The sequence below is a fragment of the Balaenoptera physalus genome (assembly GCF_965194825.1).
Source record: "Balaenoptera physalus genome assembly, chromosome: 2".
In the NCBI taxonomy this organism is placed as follows: Eukaryota; Metazoa; Chordata; class Mammalia; order Artiodactyla; family Balaenopteridae; genus Balaenoptera; species Balaenoptera physalus.
In genome coordinates, this window is record NC_138883.1 from 142,810,938 (window position 1) to 142,833,190 (window position 22,253).

The following is a 22,253-nucleotide window of genomic DNA, read 5'->3' on the forward strand; positions in this document are numbered from 1 at the left end:
TCAAAGGAAGAAAACACTGCAATTTTGATTAGCTACATATTAATTTGGGAAGAATGCCTTCTACAGTTATGTCAGTGAAAATAAACCAGTATTTTACATATCTGAAAAAGCCTTTCTATTGTTTCCGACATAAATGACAATGAGCTGGCGTGAAACTCTTCAGTCCCAGCCTTCCCTCTTCTGATTCTGGAGATAGTTCGCTTCTGTTTTTTTAATTTAGTGTAACTGTCTCAGGCAAGTCTATTACTCGTTCTTCTTTTTTTTTCTTTTTATTTTATTTATTTATTGATTGATTTTTGGCTGCGTTGGGTCTTCGTTGCCGTGCGCAGGCTTTCTCTAGTTGCAGCGAGCGAGGTCTACACTTCATTGCGGTGCGTGGGTTTCTCATTGCAGTGGCTTCTCTTGTTGTGAAGCATGGGCTCTAGGCACATGGGCTTCAGTAGTTGCAGCACATGGGCTTCAGTAGTTGCAGCACGTGGGCTCAGCAGTCGTGGCTCGTGGGCTCTAGAGCGCAGGCTCGCTATTTGTGGCGCATGGGCTTAGTTGCTCCGCGGCATGTGGGATATTCCCGGACCAGGGATTGAACCCGTGTCCCCTGCATTGGCAGGCGGATTCTTAACCACTGCGCCACCAGGGAAGTCCCTCTCGTTCTTTGTTGAGTAAACTATTTCTTTACCTTCATGAATACAATTTCTTATAACTGTAAATCAAACAAAATGTTCTGAACTATGTCTACATGTAAGTTTTTCCCCAGTGATTTTGAGATAACTCTTAAATTTGTTACATATTTGTTATGTATTTATTTATAATACATTTGACTACTCTAGCCATCTCAACTATCCCTATTTCTTTTTTGGGTATACTTATTCTTAGGCTGAACCCCTACTCTCCCAGCTACCAATAATTTTTTTGTTTTTTTCCGTTCAATTTTCATATGTTTTTTTCCCCTTCACATTCTCAAGTTATTCACTACATCACTGATTCAAATGTCTGCATTGAATTGAACCTTTTGTGTCTTGATATATAATTCTATTTGTTTTGTTTTTCTTGTATTTTCTTATCTGGATAAACTGACTTTTTATTTATCCCTTCATCTCAGCCTCTTCATAACATCTTCTTATGGCAAACTGTTTCTAGTTCATATAAGTCAAGTCTTCTTAAATCTTTCTGAGGATATTAAGCTGATATCCTCTAAGATTTCCTTTTGTTTTCCCTCAGGAAATAATTTTGGGAGATACTTTTCCTTCTGAATCTTCACGGCAATGATTTCTTTTTTTATGAGCTGAAAACTTCATAGGCTACAAAAAAATTATTAGTCATTCTCCTCAAATTCATCCTTGTACGTAGAGAGATCTATCCAAGTTTCATATTTGCCACAGTATGGGATGCCCTAGAGTGTTCTTGCTTCCTTCTTGATCTACTTGGGTGACAAATTTATCCTCTCAGAAGTAGATGCTCAACATCATTCGTTATTAGGGAATGCAAACAAAAATCACAACGAGATACCACTTTACATACACTAGGATGGATATAGTAAAAAAAGACAGTAATAAGTGTTGGTGAGATGGAGACATTGGAACCTCATACACTGCTGGTAGGAATGCAAAATTTTGTAGCTGCTTTGCAAAACAGTTTGGCAGTTCCTCAAAAAGTTAAACAGAGTTTCCACATGACTGAGCAATTCCAATCTTACATCTACCCAAGAGAACTGAAAACATGTTCACACAGAAACCTGTACAGAAATGTTCACAGACGCATTATTCACAATAGTCAAAAAGTGGATACAGGGACCTCCCTGGTGGCGCAGTTAAGAATCCGCCTGCCAGTGCAGGGGACACGGGTTCGAGCCCTGGTCTGGGAAGATCCCATATGCTGCAGAGCAACTAAGCCAGTGTGCCACAACTACTGGGCCTGCGCTCTAGAGCCTGCGAGCGACAGCTACTGAAACCGCGTGCCTAGAGCCCGTGCTCCACAGCAAGAGAAGCCACCGCAATAAGAAGCCCGCACACCGCAATGAAGAGTAGCTCCCGCTCGCTGCAACTAGAGAAAGCCCGCACGCAGCAACAAAGACCCAATGCAGCCAAAAAAAAAAAAAAAAAAAAGTGGATACAACCCAAATGTCTACCAACTGATGAATGGATAACAAACTGTGGTACTTCCATACAATGGAATATTATCCAGCCACAAAAAGGAGTGACGTACTGATACATGCTACAATGTGGATAAATCTTGAAAACATGCTAAGTAAGAGGAATCAGTCACAGAAGAACACATATTGTATGATTCCATTTATATGAAATGTCCAGAATAGGAAACTACAGAGACAGATTAGTAGTAGTTAATAGATTAGTGGTTGCCAAGGACTGGGTGTTAGGGGAGTGAGGAGTGACTGCTAGTAGATATGGGGTTTCTTTCTGGGATGATGAAATGTTCTGGAATCAGACAGTGGTGACAGTTGCACGACCTTGTGAATGTACTAAACTCCACTGACTTGTAAACTTTGGAAGGGGGAATTGTATGGTATGTGAATTACATCTCAATAAAAAGTTTTTTTGATTTAAGAAAGAAAAAGCGGTTTCCCTGGTGGCGCAGTGGTTAAGAATCCACCTGCCAATGCAGGGGACATGGGTTCAAGCCCTGGTCCAGGAAGATTCCACATGCCGCAGAGCAACTAAGCCCGTGAACCACAACTACTGAGCCTGCACTCTATAGCCCGCGAGCCATGACTAATGAGCCTGTGTGCCACAACTACTGAGCCCATGTGCCACAACTACTGAAGCCCATGCGCCTAGGACCCATGCTCCACAACAAGAGAAACCACCGCAGCGAGAAGCCCGAGCACTGCAACGAAGAGTAGCCTCTGCTCACCACAACTAGAGAAAGCCTGCATGCAGCAATGAAGACCCAATACAGCCAAAAGCAAACAAGCAAATAAATAAAATGAATTAAAAAAAAAAAGAAAGAAAAAGCAACTTTAGATGTCTCAAAAAACATCAGTTTTTAAATGTGCCTTATTTTGATGTTTACTACCTTTAAGGTGAAAACAATTTTCATCCTACATGTACGAGGTGGCTTATATACTATAAAATATTGTTTCCTTTGTTTATTTTTTAAAATGTTACCTGGCAGCCATCCTGATTAATCCACTTGTGCTGTACTTCATCTCTGGCAGAGTCACTGAGGCCAGCATGATACGCCAGAGCAGCAAGACCATCTTTCTGTAATGTGTCAGCCACTGTGTCACATTCTCGCCTGGAGAGGCAGTAAATTATCCCTGAGTCATCTGCCAAGAAACCAAAACAGTATTGTGAAACGAGGACTTTTAACATAAAGAACACAACCTACATTATGTTCTCAGAAATATCTGAATTGTAAACAGAGGTATAGTTTTCTCCATAGTTTTCTTACAGCAGAGGAAAACCACATAGGTAGAATAAGTCAAGCAACGGATCACGTGCACTGGAAATGACAAGATTTAACCTTTAATCCTGTCCCTCCAAATAACTCCTTAGGTAGACCTGGAGGAACCCTGGGCCCTGTTTCACACTTGCTATAAAATGGAAAGGCACTCTTACACAAACTTTGTAGAAAGCATATGGCAATACCTATCAAGAGCCTTAGAAATGCTCCTACCTTTTGATTCAGTTTCTTTCTAGGAAACAAATCTAGGAAATAAAGTGATCCAAGGACTTATTATATAAGAAGTTTTGTTTATAATTTTTAAAATTAGAAAAATCTTAAGGGCCAGCATTAGGACAATAATTAAGAAAGGAATTTATAAACTAAAACATATTGTGGGGGCTTCCCTGGTGGCTCAGTGGTTAAGAATCTGCCTGCCAATGCAGGGGACACGGGTTTGAGCCCTGGTCTGGGAAGATCCCACATGCCGCGGAGCAACTAAGCCCGTGAGCCACAACTACTGAGCCTGCGTGTCTGGAGCCTGTGCTCCGCAACGGGAGAGGCCGCAACAGTGAGAGGCCCGCGCACCGCGATGAAGAGTGGCCCCCGCTCGCTGCAACTGGAGAAAGCCCTCGCACAGAAACGAAGACCCAACACAGCCAAAAATAAATAAATAAATTTATTAAAAAAAAAAAAAAAAAGCAAAGCCCAAGAGGATTAAAAAAATATATATATTGTTTAAAACATATTGCAACTATTAAGTGTTTTCTAAGTTTTTAAAACGACATGAGAAAATGTTCAAAATATAAAACAGGGTAAGGGTAGAAACACTGTATATACAGTATGCTAATGGAAAGAATAATGCATACAAAAATTATTGGAAGGAAATAAACCAAAATGGTAACAGTGACTTGTCCTATGGTAAGGCTTGTCTTTTGATTCTTTTTTTTTGTTGCTTTCTAAATTCTCTTCACTATATTTATTGCTGTTTGTATGTACGTTATTTTTAAAATCAAAAAATAAAAGGTATTAAAGAAAAAGTCATCTCTCTGTGGCAGAGCCAAAGATACAGATACACACACAAGCTATTATTTATATTAGGTGCCTGGAAGCGGGGGACTGGAAAAGGAAATTACTGACTTTTTCTTGGTCTATCTCTGCATTGTTTGATTTATTCAAACAAATACGTATACTAATTAAAGAAAATGAAATAGAGATGTTTAACAAAAAAATTCTCCATGGAAAAGCAGAAAAGAGGTTACATGGAAAATTACCATGAATTTCAGAATCTCGTTTTAATTAATATAACTCAAAGGCAGACACACTTGGGAGAAGGCACTAAAACAGAGCTGTGTAATTCATTAACTGACAGAAGTCAGAGGAAAGACAGTGAAACCATGAATTACAATACAGGTGTGTAGGAGGGAGTATTTAATATACTTTTTGTTAGGGTTTATTGTTAACAAACCAAATGAGATTTTATAATTTCCAGAATTGAGAGAGTTGCAATATTCTCCTCTATGAATAGCAAGTTAGTGCTATCATAATGAGAAAAGAAATGTTTAATATGCAATTTTATATATTCAATTGTGGTACTAAAAAGACATTTATTATTTCTAGACATGATTTATCACATGGCTGTACTCACGTGGGTGATGCTTTCTGATCCATTCTAAGCAATCAAATGCCACCTTTTTTGGTTTTTTGGGTAACACGTAGTATTTTAAATTATGTCTGTTGAAGCTCATGCTAAACCTAAAAGAAGTCGCAAACATAAAATTTTGTTATTATGAGAAAATATAGTTCTAGCCATCTTCAAAAATTAAATGCTGATTTTCCACAATGCAAACCTAATTATCAAGTTGTCTTAAATTGAATATAGCTAGTGGCAGCTTACATGATAAAACACAGAAGTTAGGTTAAGGATTAAGAATGGTGATAAGGAGGGAATGTCTACGGGACTAGTTAACAAAGAATCAGAAGGCATGCAGAAGAGAAAAACCTGCAGAAGAGAAAAACCTGCAGAAAAGACAGGAGCCCAGTCTCCAAGATGAGGTGGATTAAAAGCAGAGATGGCTAAAACGTTATTAAAAAGATTAAGAAAATCATAGAGAAAACATACATAACTTTAGGCCACCAACACCCCCAAATTTTGACTGTGTACAGAAGAGCGAGGAGCTGGTTGCAGGGCTGCAGGAGCTCAAGCCTACAGACCCTGATCACTGCACTTTGGCTATGCGCCCAAGGGGAGCGTGGCTGACTCTGAGACAGATGTGCTCCTCTTTCTCTGGCCTTTTGCTCTTGGTCCCGCACTTCCTCCCACTTCCTTAGTGAGCTCTTCCTCTCCATTATGTCCTTTCTTGTGCTTCGGTCTCTTCTGTGAACTCTTCCCTTTTATCTCTGCATATGTTCCAGGACCCCCAATCCTAAAACCAACAAAAGCTTCTCTTGACCCTATGTACATTCCACTGCAGCTGGCATCCCTCCTCATTCTTTCCCTCCAAAGGCAAGTTTCTAAGAAGACTCATGCCCTCAACCAACCAACCACACATCCAATTTCAACTCTCATCATTTCCATTCTGGCTTTTGCCATTACCATTCTACCAAAATTGTTTTAGCAAAGCTTTTATTTTATTTACTTATTTTGTGGCTGCACCATGCGGCACGCGGGATCCTAGTTCCCCGACCAGGGATGGAATCCGCACCCCTTGCGGTGGAAGCACACAGACTTAATCACTGGACCACCAGGGAAATCCTATCAAAGCTTTTAAAAACTGAAGGATAAGGGAATTGTTACAGGGCCCTTGGCCCTGAAGACACCCTCCAGCTGTGCCAGGTTCCAACATTGCCATGGGAAGGAGAGAGAACACTATCTAATGAGTTAAAGTCAGAGCACAAAGACATCTCAGTGCCTGGGTGGACGGAAGGAAACAAAGAGACCATGAACAGCACTAACCTGTGGTAAGGAGGTTGCCTCTAGACAGGGGGTGGGGATCAGAGGGAGGAAAGATGGGGAATAAAACCACTGCCTTTCTGTCTTTGTATCTAAGTCCAAGCTAGATGGGTCCAGGTTTTCTTGCCATTGATAAGATAAACATTTAGTTTTAGGACTAAAGAACGCAACACTTCACATGTGGAGGGCAGTAGTCGTGTTCCTGAAGGGGCTGCAATACAGATAAGAAGGCCATGCAGTAGGCAGTGGTAATCTTTCAACTGCATTTGGTGAGTGCACTGGTCTGTAAGTTAGTTAGTTAGCTAGTTATTTATTTATTTATTTATTTATGGCTGCGTTGGGTCTTTGTTGCTGCGCATGGGCTTTCTCTAGTTGTGGCGAGTGGGGGTTACTCTTTGTTGCAGTACACGGGCTTCTCATTGAGGTGGCTTCTCTTGTTGTGGAGCACGGGCTCTAGGCATGCGGGCTTCAGTAGCTGTGGCACGGGGGCTCAGTAGTTGTGGCTCGCGGGCTCTAGAGTGCAGGCTCAGTAGTTGTGGCTCACGGGCTTAGTTGCTCCGTGGCATGTGGGATCTTCCCAGACCAGGGCTCGAACCCATGTCCCCTGCACCGGCAGGCGGATTCTTAACCACCGCGCCACCAGGGAAGCCCCACGCATGCTGGTCTTTTGTCAGACCTCATTCTCTTACCTCTCCACGTCGTTGGCTATCCTTACCGAAAACTATTAGGGCCCACACCCGTGGGGTTTCTCCCCCTTACCTCTCTTGATTTCTTCCTCTCCTTCTCTCCTTTCCTTGCTTACTCCTTAAATGAGAATCACCCCCCAAAATGCTTGGCTCTTCTTTCTTCTTCCCCTATATTATCTTCTTCAGGGACCTGACCCTCACTGCTTTAAACAGCACCAAATATCATTCCTGCGAGTCCCAACTTTCACCCCCAGCTTAGACCTCTTTTCAGAGTTCTAAACCACAGTCCAACTTCTTTCAGGTCAGTGGTCTAAAGTCGGGGTGTGCATACCCCTAGGGTTCACAAAGACTTTCCAAAGGTACATGAGCAAAGACAATTTTAAAGGAATCAATTTCCAGATCCTCTGTTTTCACACTTATGAATTTCCCCCTAAAAGATGGATCTGAGAATGCCTGTAGTCAGGACTCCCTGCTTGTTACTCCTGCCCCGTTTTTTCCTTTTACAATTGTCTCTCACTTTTGGAAAACAAACAAATTTTACTCTTCACCCATTCTCAACTTTACCACTGTGCATTGTTTTGGACATAAAAACCTCCAGTACACCAAACAAAACAAATTGAAATGTAGTATGGGTGTAGATGAAACTTTCTCTAATCCAAATACCAGAAACTCTTGGTAGGGCTTCATGTCTCTAAGTGTTTTACATTATTTCTGTTAAGGGTAAAGTATAACATCAGGAATAAAGTATTTTGGCCTTTATTGGGGTGTTCCGATTTCAGATATACTGAGAGTAAGGTGGTGGGAGAGAAGATGATTCTCACTTTATGAAGTTGCTTCTTTCATTCCTATTGTCATAGAACGCATTACTCTGAGAGTCTTGTGAGACTACTGCTAAACAGTACTTTGAAACCATCCCTCTTAAGGTATCATTTAGGGCTTCCCTGGTGGTGCAGTGGTTAAGAATCTGCCTGCCAATGCAGGGGACATGGGTTCGAGTCCTAGTCCGGGAAGATCCCAGGTGTCGTGGAACAACTAAGCCCATGCACCACAACTACTGAGCCTGCACTCTAGAGCCCGCGAGCCACAACTACTGAAGCCCGCATGCCTAGAGCCCGTGCTCCGCAACAAGAGAAGCCACCGCAATGAGAACCCCGTGCACCGCAACAAAGAGTAGCCCCTGCTCGCTGCAACTACAGAAAGCCCGGGCGCAGAAACGAAGACCCAACGCGGCCAAAAATAAATAAATAAAATAAATAAATAAAATAAATGTTTAAAAAATGCTGAAAAATATCCATTAAAAAAAAGATATCGTTTATATGTACAAAACACTCAGAGATCTTTTAGTGCTTGAAATGGCAGAAGAATGTGTAGCAGATTGTGGCAAAAAAGACGGTAGATAAAGGACTTGATATGCCCATAGACTCTTTTGACTGTTCTGTTAATCATTTACAATCACTGCCACAGCAAAGGAAACTGCAGTCCTGATAAAATTAAGGCATAAAAAGAATTGCCCAGGAATACAAATGATGTAGATATTCTTGAAACTTATTTGATATGATTTGGGCTTAAGTTGGGAATGGTGCATGAGTTTCCCTACCAATAGGAATGCTGAAATGATTATACACAAGGATGGCTTTACTGCTCTTCCCTACATTTTACACTACACTTTAATTTCAGAACCATGTTTTATACGTTAAAAAAAAAAAGCTTTGGGTTAAAAAAAGAGAGACAACAGCAAGTGCTGGTGGAATCAGAAACCACTATACAACTGGTGGGAATGTAAAATGGTGCAGCCACTTTGGGAAACAGTCTGGCAGTTCTTCAAAAGGTTAAAGATAGTTACCATACGACCCAACAATTCCACTCCTGGGTATATACCCAAGAGAAATGAAAATACAGGTACACACAAAACCTTTTGTTTGTGAATGTTCATATGCAGTTCAAACCTATGTTGCTCAAGGGTCCGCTGCATTCACACAATTTGTTATAATGAGAAAGTTAACAGTCTCTTAGAGTTCATTACATATAACATATCTTACTTGGCCTGTTGGAAAATGGGATGTTTGGAATTAACAGATATTCTAGTTAGAGAGAGTTCACATCAATTGATGAATGGATAAATAAAATGTGGAATGCCTATTCAATGGAAGATTATTCACCCATAAAAAGGAATGAAGTTCTGATATGTGTTACAACACGGATGACCCTTGAACACAGGTTAAGTGAAAGAAGATGGGCACAAATGAGGAGAGAATGGGGAGTGATTGCTGAGTACTAGGTTTCTTTTTGGGGTGATGAAAATGTTCTAAACTTAGATTCGGGGGATGGTTGCACAACTCTGAAAATACAAACAAACGCACTAAATTCTAACCTTTAAATGGGTGAATTTTGTGGTGTGTCAATTATATCTCAATATTTTCTTTTCTAAAAAAGCTTTGGATTCCAAAATATCTTCACGAAGGGAGTACTGATGTTGCCATTAAAATGGTAAATATTTTTAGGTCCAGGGTGTCAAACTCATGTCATTTTAAGTGATGTGTCAGGAAATTGAATCAATTTGCGCTCAGCTCTTGTTGCTCTTGGAACTGAGGCACTGTCATGAGGATACGCACTAAGTAGTTTATGTGAACTGAAAAACAAAGTTAGAATTTTTTTTTATAGGTAAGAAAATAAGTTTGGCCAATTGGTTTGGCAATGACAACTGGCTTTGCCAGTTAGGTTATATGGTAGTCATGTGCCATTGTTTGAATAGTTTTTTTTTTTTTTTTTTAAATTTATTTTATTATTTATTTATTTAGATTGCGTTGGGTCTTTTGTTGCTGCGCACGGGCTTTCTCTAGTTGCAGTGAGTAAGGGCTACTCTTCGTTGCAGTGCACAGGCTTCTCATTGCGATGGCTTCTCTTGTTGCGGAGCACGGGCTCTAGGCACACGGGCTTCAGTAGTTGTGGCACACGGGCTTAGTTACTCCGCAGCATATGGGATCTTCCCGGACCAGGGCTCGAACCCGTGTCCCCTGCATTGGCAGGCGGATTCTTAACCACTGCGCCACCAGGGAAGCCCGTTTGAATAGTTTTGACAAAACTATTATTTAAAAGCATATCAGGGATCTCCCTGGTGGTCTAGTGGTTAAGAATCTGCCTTCCAATGCAGGGGACGTGAGTTCGATCCCTGGTTGGGGAACTAAGATCCCACATGCTGCCAGGCAACTAAACCCATGTGCTACAACTACTGAGCATGCGGGTCACAACTAGAGAGCCCTGTGCCACAACTACAGAGCCCACACGCCCTGGAGCCTGTGCACCACAATTACTGAGCCCATGTGTCACAACTAGAGAGAAGCCCGCACCCTGCAACGATGAGCCCGCTCACTGCAGCAGAGGATCCAGCATGCCCCAATGAAGATCCTAGTAACAGAAACTAAGAACCGACGCAGCCAAAAATTAAATAAATAAATACTAAAAAAAAAAAAGTTGAGGACTAGGAAAGCATATTAGGAGTCCCTCCACACAGCAGACAGATAAGCTCTTTGAAGGACTGGTATAAAGAAAATTATTAAAAAAAAAGAAAAGCATATCACCTGATTAAAAATAAATGTAAAAAATATACTAGGAAAGGTGTACTGAAACTAATAGTATTTTGATTTCCCCAACTCCTTCAAATATACTGGACACAAGATTCACCTGAGTGAAAGAGTAACACAAATACTTAATAGTCATTAGAAAAGTTTTGGTAAAGCATTTTTTTAGGGTATATTTCCCAGAAAAAGTAAAGTGAGTAACTAATGATCTGACTTATTTTGTCAGTCAGATGGTTTTCAATTCTTTGCTTTTCACAAAATTTGCAGGACTCAGTTGAGATGTCAGCTGACAGATCATTAAAAATAATTTTTGATGACAGATCATCATATAATTTTGGCATTTACATCAGAAGGAATTCAAATAATTGAGAGTTAATACTGTAATAAAATGTTTTCCATTCCTATCTACATGTTTATGTGAGCAACATTTCTCAATGCTATAAAATATACCTATAAAAATAAGAAATATGAACAGACTTGATTCATCCATAGATATATGTACTAATTGGGAAAAAGTCCTATCTCATTAAGTTACACATTCCCCATCAAAATTGATACTTAAGAATTATTTTAAAAAATATTTAAGCTATTCTGATCAGTCAGGTACTACTAATGATTACATATAATTCAATTAGGACAAAAATTTTGGTATAGGAAATTTAAAAATAATTTATATACATATTTTTCTTGCAGGTATATATGACAGAGTAAGCAACAGGCTTCATGCATAAAAACAGGATAAAATTAGGGTAAAATTCTGTAGGGAAACTGAAAGAGAAATATGAGTTTGAAAAGAAAAGGGGAAATTAAAAAACCTGTTAAAGAGTTAAAATTTTTATTATGTCTTCTATAAGTGGGAGAAAGTAGGTACAGAATTGCTATATTATGTTTATAGTCTACTGGATACATTTAAAAGAGCTAAGTAACAATTTTGTTTAAAAATGTTATTTACAACAGACCACTGTTCTTTTTATTTAAACTCATGTTGAGGAATTCCCTGGTGGTCCAGTGTTAGGACTCCGTGCTTTCACTGCTGAGGGACTGGGTTCAATCCCTGGTTGGGGAACTCCCTCAAAAAACCAAAACAAAACAACAAAAAACAAAAAAAGTCATGTTGAAAAATTTTAGGTGTCAAGTTAAAAAATGTACAAGTGGTACAATTTTCCAAAATTCTTTTAAGTCTCATTGATTCAACTCTGCTTTCTCTCTGGATTCTGTCCCTTCCTTCCTCTTCTGGTGTTGCCAATCTCTCTCCTAGATGGCTACAACTGGGATCCTAAAGGGCCACCCTGCCTCTAATCTCTTGTTCCTCCACTCCATCTTCTGTTCCACTGCCATGGTTATCATTCAACCATAGAGTTCAGATCAAGCCGCTCCCCAGGTCAAAATGCCTACATAAGAGAGTCCAAACACTTTACCATCATGATATGCAAGACCCTCCAGATCTGGCCACAAGCCACCTTTCTAGGGTCATCCCTTTATATTTCTCTTCTTATCCAATGGATTATCCACCATTCCTTGGGCCTGACCTGTAATTTCATGCCAGAAACTTCAGCCCTGAATTCTCACTCTTCACCTGTTAAAATGCCATTCACCTTCCACTTCATACCCACTAGGATGAGTATAATCAAAAAGATACAGTAACAAGTGTCGGTGTGGATGTGGAGAAATTGCAACCCTCATATACTACAGAAGGTGAAATGGAAATGGTGCAGCTGTTTTGGAAAATAATTGGGCAGCTCCTTAAAAGATTAAATGTAGAGTTACCATATGACCCAACAATTCTACTCCTAGGTATATGCCTAAGAGAAATAAAAACATACATCCACATGACAATTTGTATACAAATGCTCACAGAAGCATTATTAATAACAGCCAAAGAGTGGAAGCAGCTCAAATATCCATTACATGATGAATGGATAAATAAAACATAGAATATACATACAATAAAAAAAGGATGAAATACCAATATGTGTTACAACATGGATGGACCTTGAAAATGTTATGCTAAGTGAAAGAGGCCAATCACAAAAGGCCACATAATATATGATTCTATTTACATGAAATGCCCAGAATAGGCAAAAATCTATGGACACAGAAAGTAATTAGTGATTGCCTAGGGTTGGGGTGATAGGGAATAGTGGGAATTGACTGCTAATGGGTATGGAGTTTCTTTTAAGTGAGACGAAAATGTTCTAAAATTAGGTAGTGGTGGGGTTGCACAGCCCTGTGAATAAACGAAAAATAAAGCAAAACATCAACCCACAGAACTGCATACTTTAAATAGGTGAATTGTAAGGTATGTAATTTATATCTCAGTACAGCCATTTAAAACTTTAAAAAGATCATTGTTCCTACAAAGTCCACTTCCTTTATAAAACCCTACCTGACCCCTCCTCGTAACAGTTAGTTGTTACTTTGGGTTACAGTCAATCTTGCCTTCCGAGTTCCAGCAGTCCATTTACATCTCTAATCACCACTTACTTCATTCTACATTTGGTACAGTATTTAAAGGGTTCTGAAAGCAGACTGTTTGGGTTTAAGTCCTCACTCCAATACTTGCTAGGTGTATGACTTTGTTTAAGCTGTTTAATTTCTCTGTGTTTCAGTTTCCTCATCCATGAAGTGAGGGAAATAGGAGTACTGACCTCATAAGACTTTTGTGTGGATAAATGAGTCATACACATAAAATGCCAAGAACAGTGCCTGGCACATTGTATAGGCTAGGTATGTAAGTGTTAGCTATTATTGTTGTATTATAGTATTATTGTTGTATTTACTGTCTAAATGTCTCTTTTCTCTTTCTCAGTTCGTATTTTAAGGCCCTAAGGAAAAGGAATAAAGTCAATCCATTTTATTTATTTCCATCCTCATATTTCCCAAAGATGAAGACTATTATCACAGACTGGCAGTAGGAGAGAAGCATGGGGGCCATGGCTTCAACCCTAGGGACACATGCCTTCACCAGGGCCATGACATAGCAGCATTTGGGAAATTTAATCCAAACAAGAGGCCTATGGGCAGAAAAGAAGATCAGGAAAAAAATGTAACAGAAAGTGTTTGTTAAAATCTTTTACTTCCACTTAGGGATTTAAATTCTCCCAAATATAGAAGTACCAAATATATTGAGTCAACAGACCTGCCCAAATTTTCATATTTTACCCACATTTACCAAAGTTCCTCCATATGTTTCATTTATTCATTCTTTCTGAGTGCCAAATATGCACAGGGCACCACATGCTAGACTCAGGAAATGTACAATCTATTACTTTTCCAAGCAGACCTCCCCCGCACATTACTAGGAAAAGATATTAAACCTGTATGTGCAATGTTTACTCAAACAAAAATGACAAATTCTACACTTTCAAAAGGTGAATTGAATTTATATCACTTCTTTTAACTATGGGCATTTGGCAATTAATATTACTGATCTAAAAGAATAGTAGATTGCATCTGGCATAAACTGATGGAAAAAAGCTAAACACTGCTTATTTTAAAAAAAGCTTTTATAGATCAATGGAGTACTTGTAGAAGCAAATTTCTAGCACGTGGGTTCTTCACTAGAACCTGAAGACACCTTAAATATAATGTTGTAATGTAAATCAATTATGGAAGAAAATATCTTTTTCCCCCAAATTTTATACAAACACTCCTCTGCAAGTAAGATTAAATTAAAATTTTTGCATTCTGGGGCTTCCCTGGTGGCGCAGTGGTTAAGAATCTGCCTGCCAATGCAGGGGACACAAGTTCGAGCCCTGGTCCAGGAAGATCCCACATGCCACGGAGCAACTAAGCCCATGTGCCACAACTACTGAGCCTGCACTCTAGAGGCCGCAAGCCACAACCACTGAAGCCACGTGCCACAGCTACTGAAGCCTGTGCACCTAGAGCCCGTGCTCCGCAACAAGAGAAGCCACCACAATGAGAAGCCCATGCACTGCAACAAAGAGTAGCCTCCACTCGCCACAACTAGAGAAAGCCCGCACACAGCAACGAAGACCCGACACAGCCAAAAAAAAAATTTGCATTCCAATTTTTTTGATTACACCCACAAAATTCTGAGGACTCTAAAATCCTTGGGCTTAAGAATGTCAGTTTAATCTGCAAAGGCCTCTGAAGCTATCTTAATCTCAAACCCCCTCATGTCCCCTCATATGGCACTTAGAGTTCTTCTCATTACCCACTGCGATGCTGTTATTGTTCTTACTGGTTATAATATTTACAGAGCCAGCTTATTCTCTTTGTTTCCAAATGAACAAAGCTTGAAAAATTCACCCCAATACATTAGTCATTATTCCTCCAGACCTTAAAACACCTACTAATTCCACTCCTCAAAGCATTCCATTCCTTAAAGCACCCACTAATAAATTAGAAGGAAAAAATATTTTAACCTTGGTAGACAACAGCTGTTAAGTAAATATTCGCTGAGTAAATTAACCCATCAGAGAATGTACCTGTCTCTACAAAGTCATACAGAGGCACAAAATAATTCAGTGCAACCTACATTGGGGACATTTTTTATAGTAGTTTTTGCTATTGAATAATTATGGATTTGGTGGCAATAAGAAGCACTTTGCTGTTCAGATGAAAACAAAGTTTAAAAAGCTGTATACATAGTTTCTGGACTGTTTTCAACATTCTGGATATAGCTGGGACATCAGAGGAAAATGACAAAGCAGGTTCATCTGTTCATTTCATCATGTATACTCTAGGATATACGGGAGCCAAAACTGGATAAATAAAAGCTAGTTTATTACTGGGACTATCCTAGGATTTAACAGGTATGGCATGCACTTTATCCCTATTTCCAAAACAGATACTGGGATAGAGTTTTAATTTCAGTGAGCGAAGAAAAGCCCCAGGGTCCTGGCTCCCAAATTTTGCTGCACATTGGAGTCACTTGGGAATTTAAAAAACATACTGGCTGGGACTTCCTTGGTGGTATAGTGGTTAAGAATCCACCTGCCAATGCAGGGGACAACGGTTTGAGCCCTGGTCTGGGAAGATCCCACATGCCACGGAGCAAATAAGCCTGTGCACCACAACTACTGAGCCTGAGCTCTAGAGCCCGCGAGCCACAACTACTGAGCCCACGCGCCACAACTACTGAAGCCCGCATGCCTAGAGCCCGTGCTCTGCAACAAGAGAAGCCACTGCAATGAGAAGCCCACGCACCACAACGAAGAGTACCCCCGCTTGCCGCAACCAGAGAAAGCCTGCACGCAGCAATGAAGACCCAATGCAGCCAAGAAAACAAAAAACAAAAAACAAACCATACTGGCTCCCAGCCCCCCACATTCTGATATCATTGGCATTGGGTACAACCTGGGCATTGGGATTTTTTTAAGACTCCATAGATGATTCTAATGTGCAGCAATCTGGGAACCACTGCCCCAGGGTTTTAAAATTAATAACTTTCAACAACTTACACCTGAGGTCTGAGAATCTTCAGCTGAGTGAGGATGTCCTTCTGTACCCTGGGATTAGCTGTGGCAGTAAGAGCCATCATTGGAACAGAGGGAAACTTCTGGCGAAGCATATTCATTCTTTTGTAATCTGGACGAAAATCATGTCCCCACTAGTTGGAAAAAAACAAAATACTGCTTTTCAGACTATTTGGATCTTCCGTATATAAAGCAAACACTGCTCACTATATTAAGAACCACCTTATTCTTCAGTGAAATAGCAGAATAATTCACTCAATATTTTTTCTCTTGGCTCTGAAAATATATATACTGTTGGTAGTACAATTTATTGGTACCTCAAGACATAGAGAACAGTATTTACCTGACTGACACAATGTGCTTCATCAATAACAAAACGTGCCAAGAGCTTCCTCTCATACAGATTCTCCAGAGTAGAAATCAGTCTGTTACTTGCACAGACCTAGACCAGAAATGCATTAATCAGACATTTAAAAACATTTAAACATATCACCTTAAGGATTTGGTTGTCTTTAAGTTCCACTACGACTTAAGTTGTATTAAAACCTCCACATAAAATTGGTTCTGATTTCGATCTACGAATAGAATTAGAAGTAATAGGAAATAGCAAATGAGGCATTTTAGAATGTTTACCCACATTTAGCAAACAGTTTTGTATTAGGTCAGTGGTTCTAAAAGAATTTTTCTGCCTCAGCGTATTTGGGAGCCACCACATGTTTACAGTGGTAGCAGGGTTAGAGACATGTGTTATGTGTGTGTGTTGTCTGGGGGAAATATATACATATATATGTACATATATACATATATATATGTACATATATTTATATTTTGTAGCTCTGTCCATAACTGGGCCTGGAAGCAATGACATGCCAGTAGCAATGACCATCTCTGGCACCCACGTCTTGATAGACATGTCAAAAGGTCACAGAAGCCAGTCTGATGGAGCTTTCCCACTGGCTAAACCTAGGACAATTGGAACATCAAAATACGTAATAGTAATTATTATAACCTACTGAATAAATTAAGAATCCATGATTTCATATTGATACAAATAAATATGTGGGTAAAGGGAAAAGCCTGTCCTTACAGCAGAATGCCAACTAAATTAGAAAAAAATCATCATTTGGCACCCACTACAATAATAACTAATGGGGAATCGTCAATGGATGATAAAACTCTTGGGTCAAAGTCTGATGAGTAATAGGATATTTACATAGTCTCAAGAGTATTCCACAACAGGATACCTACAATTACAAAAAAAAATTACATTTATTTTTGTAATTAATAATCACACAAAAAAGAGTAATTTTTCAGTGGAAGTCTGGCAGACATCACCTTAACCAAATGATCAAAGTTAACTAACATCACCAGTAATATTATAGGATGAATCAACACCAAATGCCTCCTGATAGGATACACTGAGAACATATCACCACTTCTGTGATATTCCCCTCAAAAATGACGAATACAAATCTAATCAGGAGGAAACATAAACTGAGGGACAGTCCTCAAAACAACTGGCCTTCACTCTTCAAAACTGTCAAAATCATGAAAGACAGAATGCAATGCATAATCTAGGATTTTCTTTTGCTAGAAAGGATATTATTGGGACAACTAGTGAAACTGGAATAAGGTTTACAGATAAAGTAATAGTACTGCATCAATGAATATTTTCTAATTTTGATAACTGTACTGAGGTTATGCAAGAGAATTCCTTGTTTTTAGGAGATGTACAGTGAAGTATTTACGGTTAAAAAGATATGTCTGCAACTTACTCTCAAATGTTTGAGGGAAAAAGAGAGAGAGAGAATGATAAAGCAACTACAGTAAAATGTTACCATTTGGGGTTTCCTGGTGAAAGTTATACAGGAATTCTTGCACTAAACTGTACATCAGAAATTATGTCAAAAAATTTTAAATATACATATTCTAATGGGCTTTTATGAGATAATAGAAAAGATACACTGGTCTCTGCTCCCAGTTCCTGGGCACAGGGTTCCTGGAATTCCTGTAAATTCTTAAGTGATAAAGCAGTACGAGCGGGACTCCCCCGGTGGCGCAGTGGTTAAGAATCCGCCTGCCAATGCAGGGGACACGGGTTCGAGCCCTGGTCTGGGAAGATCCCACGTGCCACGGAGCAACTGAGCCCGTGAGCCACAACTACTGAGCCTGCGCTCTAGAGCCCGTGCTCCGCAACAAGAGAAGCCAGCACACGGCAACAAAGAGTAGCCCCCACTTGCCACAACTAGAGAAAGCCCACGCGCAGCAACAAAGACCCAATGCAGCCAAAAAAAAGAGCACTAGGAGCATCTTTTGTCCTCTTGAGGCAACTGTGGGTGGGCTCCTGGGTGGGGGCTGGTCACCAGAAAGACCAAGCCATGATTAGAAACTTGGAATTTTCAGTCCGACCCCCATCCACCAGAGAAGGGAGTCAGTCTAGAAGTGGAGTCAATAATTGTTCATGCCTACGTGAGGAAGCCTCCATAAAATCCCAAAAGTATGGGGTTCAGAGAGGTTCTAGGTTGGCAAACACATCCACGTACTGGAGGCTGATGCACCCCAACTCCACAGGGACAGAAGCTCCTGTGCTCAGGACCCTCCCAGACCTTGCCCTGTGTATCTTTTCATCTGACTGTTTATCTGTGTCCTTTACCATAGCCTTTAATAAACTGGTAAATGTAAGTAAGTGTCTCCCTGAGTTCTGTGAGCTGCTCTTGCAAGTCACTGAATTCAAGCAGGAGGAGGTCACGGGAACCTCTGATTTGTAGCCAAGTCAGACAGAAGTTGCGGGTACCCTGTGGATTGGGCCCTGAAGCAGAGTGGTAAGAATCTTGTGGGACTGAGACCTTAACCTGTGGGACCTGACACTATCTCTGGATAGCTGACAGAGAACCGCTTGATGTAAGGAAAAACCTCCATACATTTGGTGACTAGAAGTGAAATATTCTATGTGAGTAGTAAAGGAGAGAAACACAGAAGGGAAAGACCGGGTTTTTCCTTACTCAGCAGGGAGAACTGGGTTGTTTTTCTAAAAGAGCTTTAATATAGTATTTTAAAATAATGATATAAATACAAACCTTCTCTGGAGTAACATAAAGAAGTTTTATAATTGGGTCTTTTTTTGATAACTGGAGGTAAATACTTGTAGCTTCTGAGTCAGTCTTATCACCTGTCAGATATGTAGCCGGAATCTAAGCATAAAAGTAGTAAACAATTTAAATTTTACCCATTCATCTGACTCAAGATTACATTTATCCATAGGTTTCATAAATATTTTACAAGTCACATATCACACCTGTCAAAGGAAAGAGAATCTCAACATAATAAAAAGTAATCAGTACATATTTTAAAAAAACCCTTGTTAACCATAAGTCAAATATTCTTCCCATTGTTTACTTCCTTTTCTTTTCTTTTTTCCCGTTTCTTTACTTCCTTAGCTTTTCATATCTGTAAGTAAGATAAATATGAATTCAGCATCCAGAAGGTTCCAGTCCTAATGTATGACTACATTTTTTTTTTTAGGTAAATGCATCTTTTGGGTTTTAATGCATAACAACAATGAAAGGACCATAACATCATGAATGGCTGAACAATAGCTTCCATCACTGTACTGAGACATCCTTGGGAAGAAAAATCAAACCAGTGGTCTTGTTGAGGGGTGGTGGTTCATAACGCTGAAAACAGTTCTGTTTGATCACAGTATATAGGATTTAACAGACTGCATTCATACACTTTCTTAACCTCAGCCAGGAGGAAAAAGGACATATGTGTGTGGGCATGCACATGTGTATGCATTTTAAGATATTAAGGGAGTGAGAGAGAACTAAGCTGATCTGACAGGAGTAAAAAAAGAAATCCTTCCATATTAGAAAAAAAAAATTTACATCAGTAAAATACAGGTTAAAAGTTCTTACCAAAATACATTCTTCTAGAGTAAAATCAGACTGAACTCCAGAAGGTTATCTGTACCAGAATTCTCAAAGACTTGTTCTTAAATGTACAACTTAATATAACTGCTGTGCTTTATTCTTATAATCCATGAACTATTTAATGAAAAAGGTTACCCAGAGTACTGAAATATAACTGTTTTTAAATTATGTTTTTATTAGCATTTTTATTATAATTGGTAGTGTTTTAACTTACATCCAAGGAAGTCAGCTTTTGGACTTGATCAACTATAAGTGATCTCAAGGGAGAAATGACAATAGTGACCCCGGGAGAAACACAGGCAGGGAGCTGGTAACACAAGCTTTTACCGCCTCCTAAAAGAAATGACAACAACAAAAAAATCTGTCAGATTCTACTTTGAGAGCATGAAGGCAAAAGTTACAATATAAATTACATATAATATTTAAAGTAATTAACTAATAGGACACCAAGCGATATTCTCCATGGTGCCAAAATATGCCGTATTTGAATGAGCCAAAATATTTGGTCAATTTAAATGTGTAAAAATGATCTCTTGGGACATCTTATGTAGGTGCATATCATAGCAAAAGCAAGAATCAGGGCAGGAAACTTAAATGCAACAGAATTACTTTAAAAGTCTACTTGAGAAAGACCCTGAAAAATGCCCCCTTGAAACCCTAGAGGATAATGGAAAGCCATGAAAACCACTGGACGAGGGAGGCGAGAATTCTACCATTGAACCAACACCTCAAACCTCTGGACGAGATCAATGCCAGGGTCCTCTCCAGCTTCAGTTTTGGAGTACCAAACTGGAGTCAAATCAGAAGACACAGACTGAACAAGTTAATGAAGTATGGAATGCTGCTGATTAAACAAACCAACACTGTCTAAAATTTAAAATCAGTTTGAAAAAATTCAGATACCCAGGCAACATTATTTAATGATGATGGCAACAACTAATTGCTGAAGGTCACAACAAAGGTGAGTAAAAGGCAGAGGGAAGACTACATGTGAATAATGAAACTCCAAACTCCCAATGCTGCTGCTGCCTTTTTTTTTTTCAATTGAAGTATAGTTGATTTACAATGTCCCCATGCCTCTTATCCTAATGGCTTATTTAATATTCTTACTTGGATGACTATAAATCATTGAACAGTTGTTATAAACTTTAATAGCATGATGAAAAGTCCTGGATCTCTTCAAAACTGAGGACAAGAAAGAACTACACTCAATGCTTTTCACTTAATCCTCAAGACATTCTGTGAAGGGGGCACGTTGGTATTATCCCTACTGCGCACACGAGGAGACTGGGGTTCAGGGAGTGAAGTGCCTTGCTCGAGTCCACACTGTTAATAAGTGGCAGAGCTGTGCTTTAAGCCTAGGGCATCGCTCCAAAGCTGATGATTTTTAACCGCCATACAACACTAGGTTGTACCAAATAAACTGCCAGAAATGGTAGTGGTCTCTGACAGTAATTTTTTGGTTCATGCTCCAGGCTAATTTCGACTAGAAAAAAGAAAAATTCCCAAAGGAAAATCCTAGATCAATTCAACACAATGAGCTTTGAGTTGAAAATCTTAAAAGGGCAATAAATGCTATCATATCAACAACTAGAATAGAGGATTGAGGTGATACACTTTCCTAACTATGGCATGGGAGGTTTAGAGGTCTCTAAATGATAGAAATACTGTGTAGGTTCTTTTTATTTTTATTAAAGGGCTTTCATTTAACATCTGCCAATGGATTCCTGCCAATTCATATCTAAAAATACATACCAGTGGGCATTAAGATAAAACAGTCTTCACCAAGTAGTGCAGCATTGATCGCCTCTAGCTGATTAGTTCTAAAATTATGCAGGCCAAATTTTTTATGAAAAATCTTCATCATTTCTTTTGTATGAGGAAAATTAAGACTTTGGAAACGCTTGTGTTTCAGATCTCTGGATGCTAAATTTTGCTCCGACTTGTCTAAGAAAATAATCAATGTTAGAAATCAGGGCATTACTGTAACAAATCAGTTTTAGCATTTTAACCCTTTGCCCTGCATAATCATTGGTGTATGTTTCCCTGCAGCACATCCTTCTTTACCTGTTTATCAGAGTTTCCTCGCTGCGCAGTGTCAAAGCCACCAGAGACTTCCTAAGGGCCAAATTCAAGTCTTCCCTTGACTTTTCTGCAGCATCTACCACTACTATTTATTCTCTCCTTCTTCTCTCTTGACCTTAAAGATAATCATGGGTTTTCTACTTGCTTTAAATTCCCTTTCCTGGCTCCATTTCCTCCAC

At 39.5% G+C, this 22,253-nt stretch overlaps 1 protein-coding gene across 16 annotated transcripts in view; it reads right to left on the reverse strand.

The window, feature by feature from the left end:
- Positions 1 to 22,253, reverse strand: part of BLM (BLM RecQ like helicase) — a 102,202-nt gene that overhangs the window by 38,900 nt on the left and 41,049 nt on the right. For all 16 annotated transcript variants that reach the window (XM_082448520.1, XM_082448524.1, XM_082448519.1 and 13 more), the window contains 7 exons: positions 21,745 to 21,936; positions 20,204 to 20,322; positions 19,138 to 19,251; positions 16,404 to 16,502; positions 16,046 to 16,194; positions 5,048 to 5,154; positions 3,123 to 3,283 (listed from right to left, as the gene is read on the reverse strand). In XM_082448520.1, coding sequence (XP_082304646.1) covers positions 3,123 to 3,283; positions 5,048 to 5,154; positions 16,046 to 16,194; positions 16,404 to 16,502; positions 19,138 to 19,251; positions 20,204 to 20,322; positions 21,745 to 21,936 — 941 coding nt within the window. The remainder of the gene's footprint in view (positions 1 to 3,122; positions 3,284 to 5,047; positions 5,155 to 16,045; positions 16,195 to 16,403; positions 16,503 to 19,137; positions 19,252 to 20,203; positions 20,323 to 21,744; positions 21,937 to 22,253) is intronic.